Source organism: Leucoraja erinacea, chromosome 2 (genome assembly GCF_028641065.1).
Source record: "Leucoraja erinacea ecotype New England chromosome 2, Leri_hhj_1, whole genome shotgun sequence".
Lineage (NCBI taxonomy): Eukaryota > Metazoa > Chordata > Chondrichthyes > Rajiformes > Rajidae > Leucoraja > Leucoraja erinaceus.
The window spans coordinates 117,652,958-117,667,434 of record NC_073378.1 but is presented as its reverse complement, the minus strand read 5'-3'; the positions used below and the strand labels follow the sequence as shown (position 1 = coordinate 117,667,434).

The 14,477-nt window shown below is 43.1% G+C and overlaps 1 protein-coding gene across 1 annotated transcript; it reads left to right on the top strand.

Moving 5' to 3' along the window:
* Positions 1–8,091: 8,091 nt before the first annotated feature.
* mnx1 (motor neuron and pancreas homeobox 1) lies at positions 8,092–13,447 on the top strand. Its single transcript, XM_055664468.1, has 3 exons — positions 8,092–9,550; positions 12,265–12,425; positions 12,799–13,447. Exons 1-3 carry the CDS (start codon positions 9,076–9,078, stop codon positions 13,093–13,095), a joined length of 933 nt encoding a protein of 310 aa, XP_055520443.1. The 5' UTR covers positions 8,092–9,075; the 3' UTR covers positions 13,096–13,447.
* Positions 13,448–14,477: the final 1,030 nt, after the last annotated feature.

Below are 14,477 nucleotides of genomic sequence, written 5' to 3'. Positions count from 1 at the left end.
TCATCCCAACCAAATCTCACATGGAGCCCTTAAACGGATGCCGAGCTCATCAACTTTCATAGCATTCGCTTTTTTTCCGGCTCGACGCTGGAATAAAGGTCCTAAAAAATGAGTACATCATTGAATAAATAAAATAACGACTGCCGTTTTGAAACGCCCGATTCGACTAATTATTGATGTGGAAATAAGAGAGGACGGGTGGCGGTGAGGAAGAGGGGAGCAGTGTTCTGTAATGCGGCAACCGAACATTTGTACAGATCAGCGGCGGGTGGAAGTCGAATGAGTATATCGACGTCCCACTAAATCACCGAGCAAAGCCTTGTCTTTGGGATGCATTTAAAGTAATCGTGTAATGATATTATGATTCGCTCATCATGTCTTTATTTTTGAGAAATAATTATATAAAAGATTTATAACGAAATGGTACGTTTTAGGCTCTCGTTTCCTCGGGCTAATTTATTGCGGCAAAGAGAACGCTTGGAAAGGTCTCTCACCCTTTCGCTCTCTTTTCATAATGCATAAATTTAGAGTGGCTAATTAAATATAAACTGGGACAATTTGTCAGCTTGATTTGTATTTTAGTTAATTGTGAAAGTAATTAGGAATACAAATTTACAGGATCCGGAAAAAGGCCCCAGTGTAAGGTTTCCCCCCCTCGTCTCTCCCTCTCCCCTCTTTTAACCCAAGTTGCACAGAAATTAATTTTCTCCCAGCTTTTCAATCCGGGCCAATAGCAGCACCGCGCGTCGTAAATCAGGCTGATGGGCGGCGGCGGCGGCGCTAAATGGCTTCATATATCACTTGGTTTAATAGAAAGAATCAGTGGCTGGTTAATGAAATTAAACTGAACAGAAGGTGTTAGGGCCCCTAAAGGGCGGAAGACTTTTTTTATACACATAAAAGAGACAGCTTAGGTTGAAGGCAATCCGTGCAAACCCCCCCCCCCCCCCCCCCCCCACCCCCCACACACACACACACACACACAACCTCCCCCCCCCCCACACACACACACACACACAACCTCCCCCCCCCCCCCCCCCCCCCCCACCACACACACAAGAAATTCCATTTATTTCTGAAGTGCTACGTCTTGCAATTTCCCATCCCCGAGTCCGAGTTAGCTGAGAGAGTTACTGATTCCTGAACAAAGGACACAGTGCCGAAGGAACTCGTCGGGCCGGGCAGCATCTGTGGAGGGAAATTGATACGCGCCGTTTCGGGTCGGGACCCTTCTTCAGGCACATTGTAGTAAGGGGGAGGAAACTGGAAAACAATGATTCCTACTTGCCCGATCCTCAAGTGTTTTTTTTTTTTAAAGTCATTTTGCACCATTAGCCATCTGTAGAGTGAAGAGGTAAAGAGGAAATAAAGTCTAGAACTATCAAAGCAACCAGACTTCGACCCACCTCTTTATTACAGGCATTTTATGTCGGTGAATATTTAAATAGTCTATTCATTAGACACGTCGACTGATCCAGATTCTCGGGAACATCTGCTTTATGTAGACTTAACTTGCTATCTGCGTGATTAGTTAAAGGAACATGAGGTGATTTCTGTTTGCCAATTCACAATTGGAGGTGATCCCAGCCGACCGGCCAGAAATTAACTGTTTCCCTGTCAGTTTATAATTCAATGTAGGCTTTTATTCTCGTATTATTCTGCTTTGTTTTTGTACTTCAAGCGTATTGCGTTCAGCAACAAATCCCTGCCCTCTCGACATTAGGTGACCATTCAGTTCCACACAACATTACCTTAAAGAATATAACCATTTCATCTTCCACGACAGCGATGGTAAGATTGAAATCTATATATCTTGATCTTATTTGAAGAGTATTTGGGGAGTCAGCGCGCACCCTCTGCATGAGTTTCTACCTTGTGCGAATGCTTGCATTTCTAATTCACCTGGCAATCTTACTTCCCATTCCTACTGCTCAGCGTTGACTCCGCTTTAGGCGTCAGTGTTCATTCTGAATGTACAGCAGAGTCTCCCACGAATTATACCGTATGATGGATGGAACATGCGTGAATCGACCTAAAATGTAAATGGAAAGAAAAACGAATAAAGAAACTAACGTATGAAAAAGATAAGGCTTTTAAGTTTGAGATGAATGTGAGAGAATGCACATCCTATTTAGCTTTACTGAAACACACAGTCACAGCGCCGATACCCACAGTCCGGGCCGTCCTCATTCTTTACCACCTCATTTCTGTGCTTTCTGGACTCAACCAGATGCGCCGAGTGACCGTTTTAAACGTGTGCGTTAGTGGTGTTAGGGGCGCGTTGAAATCTGTTGATAATCTTGAGGTTTAACCATGTCACCGCTGTCTGCCGATACAACCTCCCATTTGGTTTTATTTCGATGAGGTTAAGGTCACTTTTGAAGGCTTGTGGGGTGAAGCTTTGAAACACGGTACTCAGGACTGTAAGGTACTGGTGATATTAAGCCTGTGTATTCTCCACAGTTCGATGTCGCTACAGAGCAAGATCGTCCCTTACCCGGTTTTGCCTTGCATTGTGATCTTTCCTGAAATGTACCTATTTTCTCTGGTAGCTACCCAAACCGAATGCATTGGTTTATTTGAGGGAAATCTGCTGAATTCATGTCCGTACTTTACAATTAATGATAAGAATACTGCGTGTTAATTCAGGGCTGTAGATAGCTCAGTTGGTAATGATCTTAGCGTCATAGACTCATAGAGCACTGAAATACGTCCTTCGGCCCACCGTGTTCGTGCTGACCTATCTTCGCTAATCCTACTTTCCCAGCACATAGCCATAGGCGTTTCAAATATCCATCTGAGTCCTTCTTAAATGACGTGGGAGTGCTCACCTCCACCACTCTTCCGGAAAGCGTGACCCTGGTTTCAAAAGAAAATCCGCAAGACGTTTCTACAGTCCTATCATTGTCCCTCAGTCAGAAGGTTTGGTGTTAGAGATCCACATTGGTACTATACTGAGGAGGGTTACTTTGTCAGAAATGCTTGCTTTCAAGGTCCCCCAGTCTTCTCACGTAAACGCCACCATGACACTACTTGGTAGAAGTCATCCCTCGATATTGGGAGTTGCAATAAGTACACAAATGTTCGACCATACTTCCCATTTAATATGTAGGAACTGCAGATGCTGGTTTAAACCGAAGATAGACACAAAGCGCTGGAATAACTCAGCGGCGCAGGCAGCATCTGTGGGGAGAAAGAATGGGTGAAATATTTCGGGTCGAAACCATTCTTCAGTCTTCAGTCTGAAGAAAGGTCTCGACACGAAACGTCACCAATTCCTTCTCTCCAGAGATGCTGCCTGCGCCGCTGAGTTACTCCAGCATTTTCTGTCTATCTACCCATTTAATAGCCGTGACTGCAAGGCGAGATGATTGCTTGGACGTGAAGCACTGCAGGACATTCAGAAAGGGACATAAAAGCTGCTGCGATATAAATTAAAAAAAAACATCTTAGTAAATAGGTAACTTAATATGTGTCATTCCCTAAATTTCTGCATCTCAAAATACTGCAAGTTGGAACGTCTTCTGAAACAAACAGCCATGGGTGGAAGAGTCAAGAATCAAGAATATTTATTTGGCATATGTAGCAACGGCAGAATAATGAATAGGAAGGAACTGTAGATGCTCGTTTAAACGGAAGATAGACACAAATAGTTGGAGGAAGGGTCACCTATTCATTTTCTCCAGAGGCGTTGTCTGACCCGCTGAGTTATTCCAGTTTTTTGTGTCTATCTTCAACGGAATAATGACAGTCTTACTTGCACCACCTTAACAGGCCCGTGAAGGCAATACACGTAATATATAATATTACAAAAATCAATACATTAATAACCTTAAGTTAGTAACCGTAACAAAGGAATTCCGTAAGACAAACAGGTCCAAGTCCAATTTAGAAGAATTGAATACATCGCCAAAAGCAATATTTTTTTTGTGCAATTTCTGTAAATAATCAGAATGTATCCTTGGATATATAACTCGCTTAACGTCGGCTAATCATTTCATAGCTCTTCAAAAAATGATGTGTGACGTCCAAATTAATTCCAAAACACATCCATTTACAACGGCTGACAAAAATGCTGGAGAAACTCAGCGGGTGAGGCAGCATCTATGGAGCGAAGGAAATAGGCAACGTTTCGGGCCGATACCCTTCTTCAGTACAACGGCTGTAGGTGCTCGCGATGCTTGTAAGTTACTGAAATTGGTATGTTTTATACTTCAAGCTGTTACTTTGAGACACAAGAGATTGCAGATGCTGGGATTTCGAGCAAAAATTAAACTGTTGTCGGAACTTAACGAGCTGGGTAGCGTCTGTGGTGGGATATGGATACACGGCATTTGGTGTTGAGACCTTTCCTCTGAACTCTTACTCCAACGTTTTGCTGTCACATAAGCAATAAGGGTAAAAATGTTTTACTTCATATATTCTCAAAGGTTCTCCAAGGGAGAACAATAAGAAACACAGAACTGAAAATGCTGATTAATACTCAAAAGGACAAAAAGTGTTGGAGTAACTCAGCAGGTCAGGCAGCATCTCTGGAGATAATGGAGAGGCGACGTCTTGTTTCAGGACATTTCTTCAGACCATAAACGTCACCCATCCATCTCCTCCAGAGATGCTGCCTGACCTGCCTAGTTCCTCCAGCACTCTGTGTCCTTTTGAGAATAGTAAAAAGCCAACTGTGATTCATATTTCCTAACGATACCGGGCATTAGTACAGAGAAGCCCAGTAATTTAAACAGGCTAGATGAGGAGAGGAAAGCAAAGAAGAGCCAGATGGAGAGGGGAGAGGATAGAAAGAGAAAGGCATCTCACAGGTTCGTTGTTGTTGAACTTGACCCCTGGTCGTTCTATCTTCACAAACCTGTGTGTTTACACATGAACGAATCTATTGGAGTCATGTAATATTCCCCATTAGACACCTTCACCGCACACTTATTATGGTGTTATTATTATTTTGTACTGTTTTTTTTTAAATATAGAGCCAATTTGTTTCAAATTATACACGAGTGAAATGGGGTTGACAGTACGAGAGAAGGGTTGCAACTTTCGTCTGAAAACAAACTCACATTTCCGCTGAGTTACTCCAGCATTTTTGTGTCTACCCCGCCTCGATCTCTTCAATCAGCGCCACAATAGCAGGAGAGCCCTCTCGTTGATTGCCGCTGTGTAAAGTAATTGGGCCACGGCCAATTATTATTACAAATAATACATTCCTTCGCTATTTCCCATATTTATGACGAGAAAGGGGAAAGGATCGCTCGTTTATTTTAACATGGCGCCAATTCCTCACGAAAGGAGATGGGATTATTCAACAGAACTCAATCAAAATGCCTGCCGCGCAGGTTAAATCTCCATAATTTTTTTAACAGCACGCTGTTCTTGAAAATAGAAATATTTTAAATTTTGAAAAATATTAACGATTTATCAGATACATGCAATTTAACTTACTTATGCTTATCTTTTTTTTTTCAAAAACAAAGCAAATAGAGGCGTCAATTTTATGAAAGAAGGAGGGTGTGAATTTCAGATCGGAGTTAGACAATATTTTTTTAAATGGTTAAATTGGAAGGAGACGGGCGATGGGAAACTAAAATTCCCACAAAGCGGCCACTGGGATAACTCGGCAAAGGTAATGGATTTGATCTGTGGCTTGTTGATTTCCCCTGAGCAAATAAGCCTTTGATGCAGTCACAGTGAGAGTGGTTAGCTGATGAATTGACAAAATGTAATCAGCTTTATTGGGAAACAGGTTACGGAGAGCTGGGTGTCAATAATTCCGATCATGACCCGTTCATCCATTAAATGGAGCTGTCTGATTAGGCCGATGAAGCTCCGGTGCATTTTGTAAAGAAATTGCTTTAATAAACTTACCATTATTACCCGTCTATGTAAGCTGCCTCCTCGGGGGTAAGAGACAAGGGTCGCCATCCATCACCATCTTAATATATCACAATCTTGTTACTTAATGTCAAAATGTTACCGACAGTTTTGTGTCACAACGATGACCTACCGGCAATAGATGGGATCCTGATGTTTAGCTGACTATCAATGATTGCATCTCATCTTCCAGCGTCTTTTATAAATGCATTTATTTACCACAGAATCAATTCATGCGGCGCTGCTGCACAAACCCAGAGGCAACCCCCGAAACGGGGAAAGGCGATATTGAACACCCTTTCGGTGTCCGTCGCCGGGCCCATGCGAATCACATCCCACGGCGCCTCATCCACTGAGTCTCGAGAAAGACTTCGCAACCGAAAGCATCTTTCACTCGCTGAATTAATTTCCTGAATTTTTACAAATGCCCAATTTGTTTTTGCTAGCAGGTTTGTCTTATCGGACTGCAATAGCGTCATATTAAAAGCAATAAATCGCATCATACTTACATAAATCAATATTTATGCAAACTGCCCTTGATTAGAAGTTATAGGAAATGTTTTATATTAAACCTTATCGTTCAAATTAGGAACAGTCAACAGCATGGAAACAGACCCTTAGGCCCATCTCATTGAAGATACCTCATCTAAGCTGGACGCATTTGCCCGCGTATGGCCCAAATCCCCTCTAAACGTTTCCAACCCGTGTACATGTCCCTGGAGAAGGGTCTCGACCCGAAAAGTCACCTATTCCTTTTCTCCAGAGATGTTGTCTGACCAGCTGAGTTACTCCAGCTTTTTGTGTCTATTTTCGGTTTAAACCAGCATCTGCGGTTCCATGTCCACTCTTCTCACTGAATGCTAAAATTATAGTGGATACATGTTTGACAATATTTAGGCAATGTTAGCTGCTTTTATTTATTTCTACAGCTGTACTCTAATCTGTGGTATGATTACAAGTGGTTATATATCATAAAACACGGGGAATCCCGTCTCGTTTCTATGGAACAACTGAAAATAATTCTAATAAGATGCCTTATCCTTTTCCTCCCCAGTCACCGCGTCGTTCAAATTTGAGGGGGCTGATGGAGTGCATTAGCGACCTGGGGAGGAAGGGAGGATGGCAGGATCATGCTGGATGGACGCGATAGTGCTGGTGGAAAGAGAGGCGGCGACTCAGGGGTTGGTGTGCACAATCAGTTTATCATCAGGCTTCTGGAGAAAACTAGCTCGTGTAAATAATATTAAAACGTATTTCCAGGACTTTCAAACTAGTGATATCCACCGACGATTCGAGCGATGTACAGCAGTGTTGCAATCATTGCCAGTGATGATTATGTTTTGATACTTGGAACATGATACAGATAAATACTTGCAAAATATTCCTCTTTGATTTAAATATTTTTATTTGAATTTCACAGCAATTTGCATACATACAATGATAACAGACAGTGACAGTCAAGGCATAATTGTGCAACAGTATGTAAGCGACCCTCAAAGCCCTTACCCTTACCCACCTTCAACCCACCCGAATCAGGTCGGAACCAAACGGGGACAAACAACACTCACATACATACACATCCACACAAATATGGTAAGATAAACGAAACAAAAAGTACTAAAACATTTTTTTTTTAATGAAGAAAAAAAAGGGGGTCACTAATAACAGTAAATAAGTATGTAATTAAATAAATAAGTGTGGGGGGGGGGGGGGGGGGTAAGGGGAGAGCAGCTGCAGTAGAGCAGAACAATGGTGGAGAGCACTCAGTCCTCTTCCGAGTCCGGGGACAAGTTGAGAGAGTTAACAAGTTCCAAGAAAGGGTTCCATGTATCTAGGAATGTCTTGGTAGAGCCTTTGAGAGAGAACCTAAGTTTTTCAAACTTTAAATAGTAAAGCACCTCTTTATTCCTCTTTAGTTATTTATTTTTCTAAGTCTATCTAGCCATAAACAAATCATAGTCCAGAACGGTGCATTCAATTCGCCAAATTATATTTCATGATAACTAGAACAAAACGATAGAAGAACTACACTTTATAATTCATGGCGAGAAATCTTGAGAGTATGGAAGCTACACATTACACAGCCGTCTACAATGTGTTCTTTAAAAAAAAGAGCACACAGTAGGTGTTTACTCGCGTTCTCACACCTCTTGTGTGTGTGGGGGGGGGGAGGGGGATTGGTGTTAGTGCGAGGGGGTTGGCTAACAAAAATATCTTCAGTCAACACAGGTGCACGAACTCATGTTAGGTGAACTGACCGCGGGCAAAAAACAAATGGTCAATTCGACCAGGATGGTTCACATCAGATTCCTCTGCAAGTAAACTGTGGCGTAAGTTCATAAGTGATACGAGCCGAATTAGGCCGTTCGGCCCATCAAGTCTACTCCGCCGTTCAATCATGGCTGATCTATCTCTCCCTTTCTCCTGCCTTCTCCCCATAACCTAATCAAGAACCCTGTTAACTCGTGTACTGATCAACTGGGACAACTTACTTCAGTCTCAAGCGTGGAAAAAGCGTGGCACCTTATATCAGGACAGCAGGCGGGCACACCGCGTGGATCTTTTGCTGTCTATTTCATGTTTCTCTATTAATTCACGACTTAGGGAAAAAATGCCTTGTTGTAGTTTCCCAAAATGTGAAAGTAGTTTCCCAAAATGTAAAAGTATTTCCCCCCCCCAAGACCTAAACCTCAAAGGGAGGAAAATAGAATTAACACCTTTAATTGCTTTAATTAAGGAGATTATCTCCTCCAATAATAAACAGGGAATTCTTTCCTGATAATGCTGACGAGGGCGACCAATGGGCGAGCGAGGTGTCACCGACAGTGACGCAGGTTTCATTGACGTAGACCACAGTTGGCCAATCAGAAAGTCGAGTTGGCTGTTTCTCCCCCCTATTGACCAATAAGGACGGGGAAGCGGGACAGATACAACCAATTGAATCGCAGCAAAGTGACGAATGGGGACTCGAGGTGGAAAGGCCTAACCAATGGGGCAGAGTCCAGGATCTGCAAGTGTGAAATAGTGACACAAGGTGGAAGTCGAGGCTTCTCTCCAGTAAATACAGTGCGAGAAGGAACTAACTGGGTCTGCAGCAAGAGAGTAAGGACCATTGCATCGCCTTCTTTCCAATCACACCTCGCCTTCTTTATTTTATTTTTTTGTTTCTCCTTCCCCACGGTTTGGAATAAAAATCCGATGGAAAAATCCAAAAATTTCCGGATCGACGCTCTCCTGGCCGCCGATCTCCCCAAACCTCCAACTTGCTCGCCTCTCCTCGCAACTTCACCCCCGTCCTCCGCAGCCAGCCCTTCAATGCTCGACCAGCACCCGGTCATCTCCGACTGCCTGCGCACTGACAGCCCGTCCCCCCCGGGGCTGAGCCTCGGCAGCCTGATGTCCAAGCCCGGCTTCCTGAGCGTCCAGCAGCACCCGGGCATGGTCGGCCTTCATCCTCACGGGGGGATCCCGGCTTCGGCCCTCTACGGCCACCCGATGTACACTTACTCGGCCCTGACCGGTCAGCCCGGCGGCCTGCCGTACCCTTACCCCCAGCTAACAGGCACCCATCACTCGGAGCCACTCAAAGTAACGGCCGGGACCTTTCAGATAGACCAGTGGCTTCGAGCCTCGACAGCCGGGATAATGCTGCCGAAAATGCCGGATTTCAACGGTAAGTGTCCTCTTTTTATCGCCAGGAATAGAGGCAAAATGTTTAATGTATTTGCAAAACTTACTGTCGTGTACCTTCTGAAGTCTTGGTCAGAAACTATAAAATCGGTTAAGATTTTAAATATTACCATTTTGCCCCATATTAAACGCTTGCATTACCTTGCATTATCAGGCCGCCATTGGAAGCGAGCCGTTCGTAAACAAGCTTACAGCTTGCACTTTCTCTTCGTTGAAAAACGAATTGAACAGGACAATCGCCGCAAAGAAACAGTGCTAACTACACATTATTTTTAAACCATAAAAGTAAACCAACTCCAGCACTCGCTGTCCAACTTGGGGAAACAAAAACAGAAGCACGGCTTTGGTTTATTGAACTTACTAATTGAAACGTATTCCTATCTAAGATTTTTATTCCTGAGGCTTTCTATTATGAAGTTCACGTTCGCTTTGTACCCCTTGTGTGGTCACGTTGGTACTCAATGCTCGTTGTGGAAAGTGGGTTCGTATGCATTGGTTTACATGTAAATAACAGCTAGTCCGGGCCGCAACAACACTAGAGTGTACTGATATCAGGAGCACTTAAAAATAAGTAGTTTTGTGGATTACAGGGTTTCTCTTTTGTCTAGTCATGTGTGGTTCAATAAAGATCTTGAGAGAGAGAAAATAAAACGAATTAGACGAGGAGTGAAAATACGCGAAACGTAAATCCCAACAAGGGTTTCACTGGTGATTAAATAAGGAAAAGGGAAGCGAAATGGCTGGATAATAGGCGGCTGGAAAGTGGCAAGGTGGTGTTAAAATCTCAACCCTGTTGCTGTTTGCAGAAGAGAGACTGGGCTTTTTGTTTCTGTCCATTCGAGCAGATTTGTTCAAGATGAAGCACTAAATAGCGCCTTTTCTTTCAACCGTTTGCTGTGAATGGCGGGCTCTATGCAAACCCAGCAATAATGAGCTTATTCCAACATGTGGTTTATTTATTAGTCTATACAAACAATTCTTTATTCGACCTGATTTTAGCACCTTGTGACACGAATTCTTTCTACGTGTTAGGATCCTTTCACCGACTTAAGGTACAATAAACACATTCCTTTAGGTTACAAAGCGCCCGACTGCTCAATGGCCTTTAAAAGATCAACAATCTAAACGCCCACAGACCATTTCAATAGTAATATGAAATTGTCAACTATTTAAAAAAAATCTCAACGTGTGGTTTTATTTGTCTATTGAGCGTGTTGGAATGAACCCGTGTGTATCTCCACTTTTGGGATTAGCCAAACGCTATATTCAATTCCTGGTGATGAGTTAGTATTGGTTTAATTAAAGGATTGTCCACTTTATACCGGGATCCAGAGGGGATGCCGATAAACGGTGGGCGTTTTCACTAAACAGAGCCAATCAACTTTCCCTGGGGAGCTGAAGCCAATTTGACCCCTCTTCTATTGTATCTTTTATTGTCCGGCACGCATGTTAGCCCTGTGGGAAATCAGCGTTATTTAAAAGAAACTATTTGAAATCGCCGGCGAATATAACGTCTTAATACACCAGAAAGCCAGAGTTATGCCCATTTAAAAGGTTGCAAATGGTGATTACATTTAACAGATGAGTTTGTGCCAAGCGACCAACAAATATGAATTGTTATTTCAGGATGGACCTCAAAAATGATATGCATTACATTTCCAATATTTGAATTGTACCTCACAATTGACAAATAGGAGCGTAATCACAATAGAAAATATGCAGTTCAGCGTTTTAAGATAATATTCAATTTTTAAAAAACGGAAGTACGAATTATATTTTCGCCTAAGAACAGTAAAATAATCAATGGAAAAAACCCCACTGCAGAAGCAGCAAGTTACAGTCAGTCCTTGCAATACTATCAAATCTCACCCCTTTCTATTCCGATTTGACGTCCGCAGACTGATCAAAATGTGTGATCGTTATTTTGTGAGGGAAGGTTTAAAATAACAACAAAACATAATTGGGAGATATAAGGAATTGCAGATGTTGGTTTACAAAATATAATCCACAAAGTGCTGGAGTAACTGGATGAGATGGATAGGCGACATTTCGGATCGGGACCCTTCTTCTGACTCAAACAAACTCAGTTACGATTTGACAAACCAGTTTGCTAATTCGCATATTTAATTTTATAGAGCGCGTATTTTTTTTTCCCCACGCGGTCTTTTAGGAAAGATTCAACAACAAAAAGTGTTAGCACAGAAAACTACACAAACAACCTTCTCAAACCGCAAACGGATAAGCTGATAAGAATGTAAAGCAAATACAAGAAACCTCTCGTTTCCCTCTCCCCTGACTCTGTCTGAAGAAAGGTCTGATCCGAAACGTCATCTATTCCTTTTCTCCAGAGATGACTCCTTACCCGCGGAGTTACTCCAGTTTTTTTGTGTTTATCTTCGGTGTAAACCAGCATCTACAGTTCCTTCCTACACAAGAGGCCCGTTGCACACCGTGGCCATGGTAGGAATGTTTAAGGTGTAGGGTACCTACAGATGCTGGTTTAAACCGAAGATAGACTCAAAATGATGGAGTAACTCAGCGGGACAAAAAATGCTGGAGTAACATCACCCATTCCTTCTTTCCAGAGATGCTGCCTGCCCCGCTGAGTTACTCCAGCATTCTGTGTCTATCGTACGAATGTTTGATTTGTGTAAGGATGTGCATTTGACATGTGGCTGCTTAACTCGTGTTCTGCAGCACAGGCACAGTCCAGCATGCTGGGAAAGTGCCGTAGGCCGCGAACGGCTTTTACCAGCCAACAACTCTTGGAACTGGAACATCAATTCAAACTGAACAAGTACCTCTCCCGCCCCAAACGATTCGAAGTGGCCACGTCTTTGATGTTAACAGAGACACAGGTAGGATTCGCCAGCGCCGTCATTTTAATTTCAACCCTTCGACAACTTTTAAGCTACCAGCTTTAAAACAAAAAATCTGAACTGCGTTTGTTTAACGTTGTGGATTGGTTTCCAAGTCAATGGATATTTTTTAAGGCGGAGATCGACACATTCTTGATTAGTACTGTTGTCGGGGGTTATGGGAATAGGGGTGAGAGGGAAAGATAGATTAGTCATGATTGAATGGCACGTAGACTTGATGGGCCGAATGGTCTAAATCTGTTCCTACAACTTGTAAAACTGTTTATTGAATTCCATGCATTTGTTACCTGCGCGTTGATAATTTTGTTTAAAAATAAATCTGGGTCTACCTCTCTCTTTTTAAACCCAAAAGGTTAAAATATGGTTTCAAAACAGACGGATGAAATGGAAACGGAGCAAAAAGGCCAAAGAACAGGCGGCCCAGGACGCGGTGAAACAGAAAGGGAAATCCACCGAGCACACGCCCAGCGACTCGCAGGAGAAAGCTGACATTACCAAAAGCGAGCAGAGCAAACGATCCAGGTTAAGGAGCGTCCGGGGCAGCGACGAGGAAGGCGGAAGTTTAACATGTCCTTCGTCCGAATGCTCTTCAGACGAAGAACCCGATCAGGGTCAGACGCACCAGGGCCCGACCATGAAAATTAAATAGGTTTTATCGGTTTCCCCCCTCCGCGACCAGATCACGTCCTCAGACAAACAGCTCGACTTATGCAGACTCTGGACTGGCAGGTTTCTCTCAAAACCAACAGGTTTGTTTCTGTTTTACTCCATCGGCATTTCTAACCAGTTTGCCATAACTTACAGGCCCGTGTATCGCCGAACGTTAAAGAACAAGTGGGAAATTGCAAGACTGTACCGTCTTTATTTTTGTATTGTATTTATAAGAACTGGCCCCTAGTTATGCATGCTAAGTTATTGTTTAGCTAGTGTGCTGTTACGTTCCCCTTCCCCCAATATATTGCAAGATGCCGCTGTATATATAATGCACAATAAACGTTTTGTATGGAGCTCGGCGTTACGCGTTATTTGAGTGGATTTTAAACAGCTTCGCACGACATCGAGGGCGGCAGGTTGGCGCAGCGGTAGAGTTGCTGGCTTACGGCGCCAGAGACCCGGGTTCGATCCTGACTACGGGTGTTGTGTATGTACGTTCTCCCCGTGACCGCGTGGGTTTCCTCCGGGACCTCTGGTTTCCTTCAAAGACGTGCAGGTTTGTAGGTTAACTGGCTTGGCTAAATTGGAAAATTGGCGGTAGCTGTACGGCCTCTTTCAAAGAGACCCGAAGGTCACAAAGACCCACCCCGTCTGTGTCTCTATACTAAACAAACTAAAGGTGTAAAACATGGAGTGTGTTCAATATCGCTGACTAAATAAACTTAATGCTTCACCGCCGTTTATATTAAATACATAATTTCCAGAGCCGAAACATAATTTCCAGAGCGTGGAGGTTAGCTATCAGCTAGCTGGGGTGAATCATGAGAGTGAAGTGTATCTGCTCAAGGAATACTCGCGTTACGTGCGCTTGTTCTTTATTCTACGAGCGAGGCCGTTGGTCCTGGTGGATGTTGGCATCGCTCCTCCAGTCAAGGGCGGTCAGTAATGACCCTGTCGAATCTGTGCGAACGAGCCTTTCGGCAAACATTAGGACCGGGTAAAACTGCGGAAACATTTCACACCCGAGCTGAAATGGTTCAATTTTAATAAACCTTCATCAATCACCGACGTAAAACGAAGTGAGTTTGTTCTCCGCTCTGGCGTAGGAATTGGTCCGTGGGCCATATGCTCAGCAGATAAATCAAACATTTATCGCCTTCCCCTTCGTTGCATGTATTGATTTTTTTTCAAACTTTCAAATATTTGCAAATAAAATTACAAGAGAAGGAGGCAGCGATAACATCATTGAATTTTCTATAGTCGACTGCAGGATTACGCGACACATCGGTTATAAATCCCATTCCTCTCCTCAATGTCAACCCAAATCAAGATTGGAGAAATGAATTAATTTTAAATTTGTATCATTTTTTCCCCCTC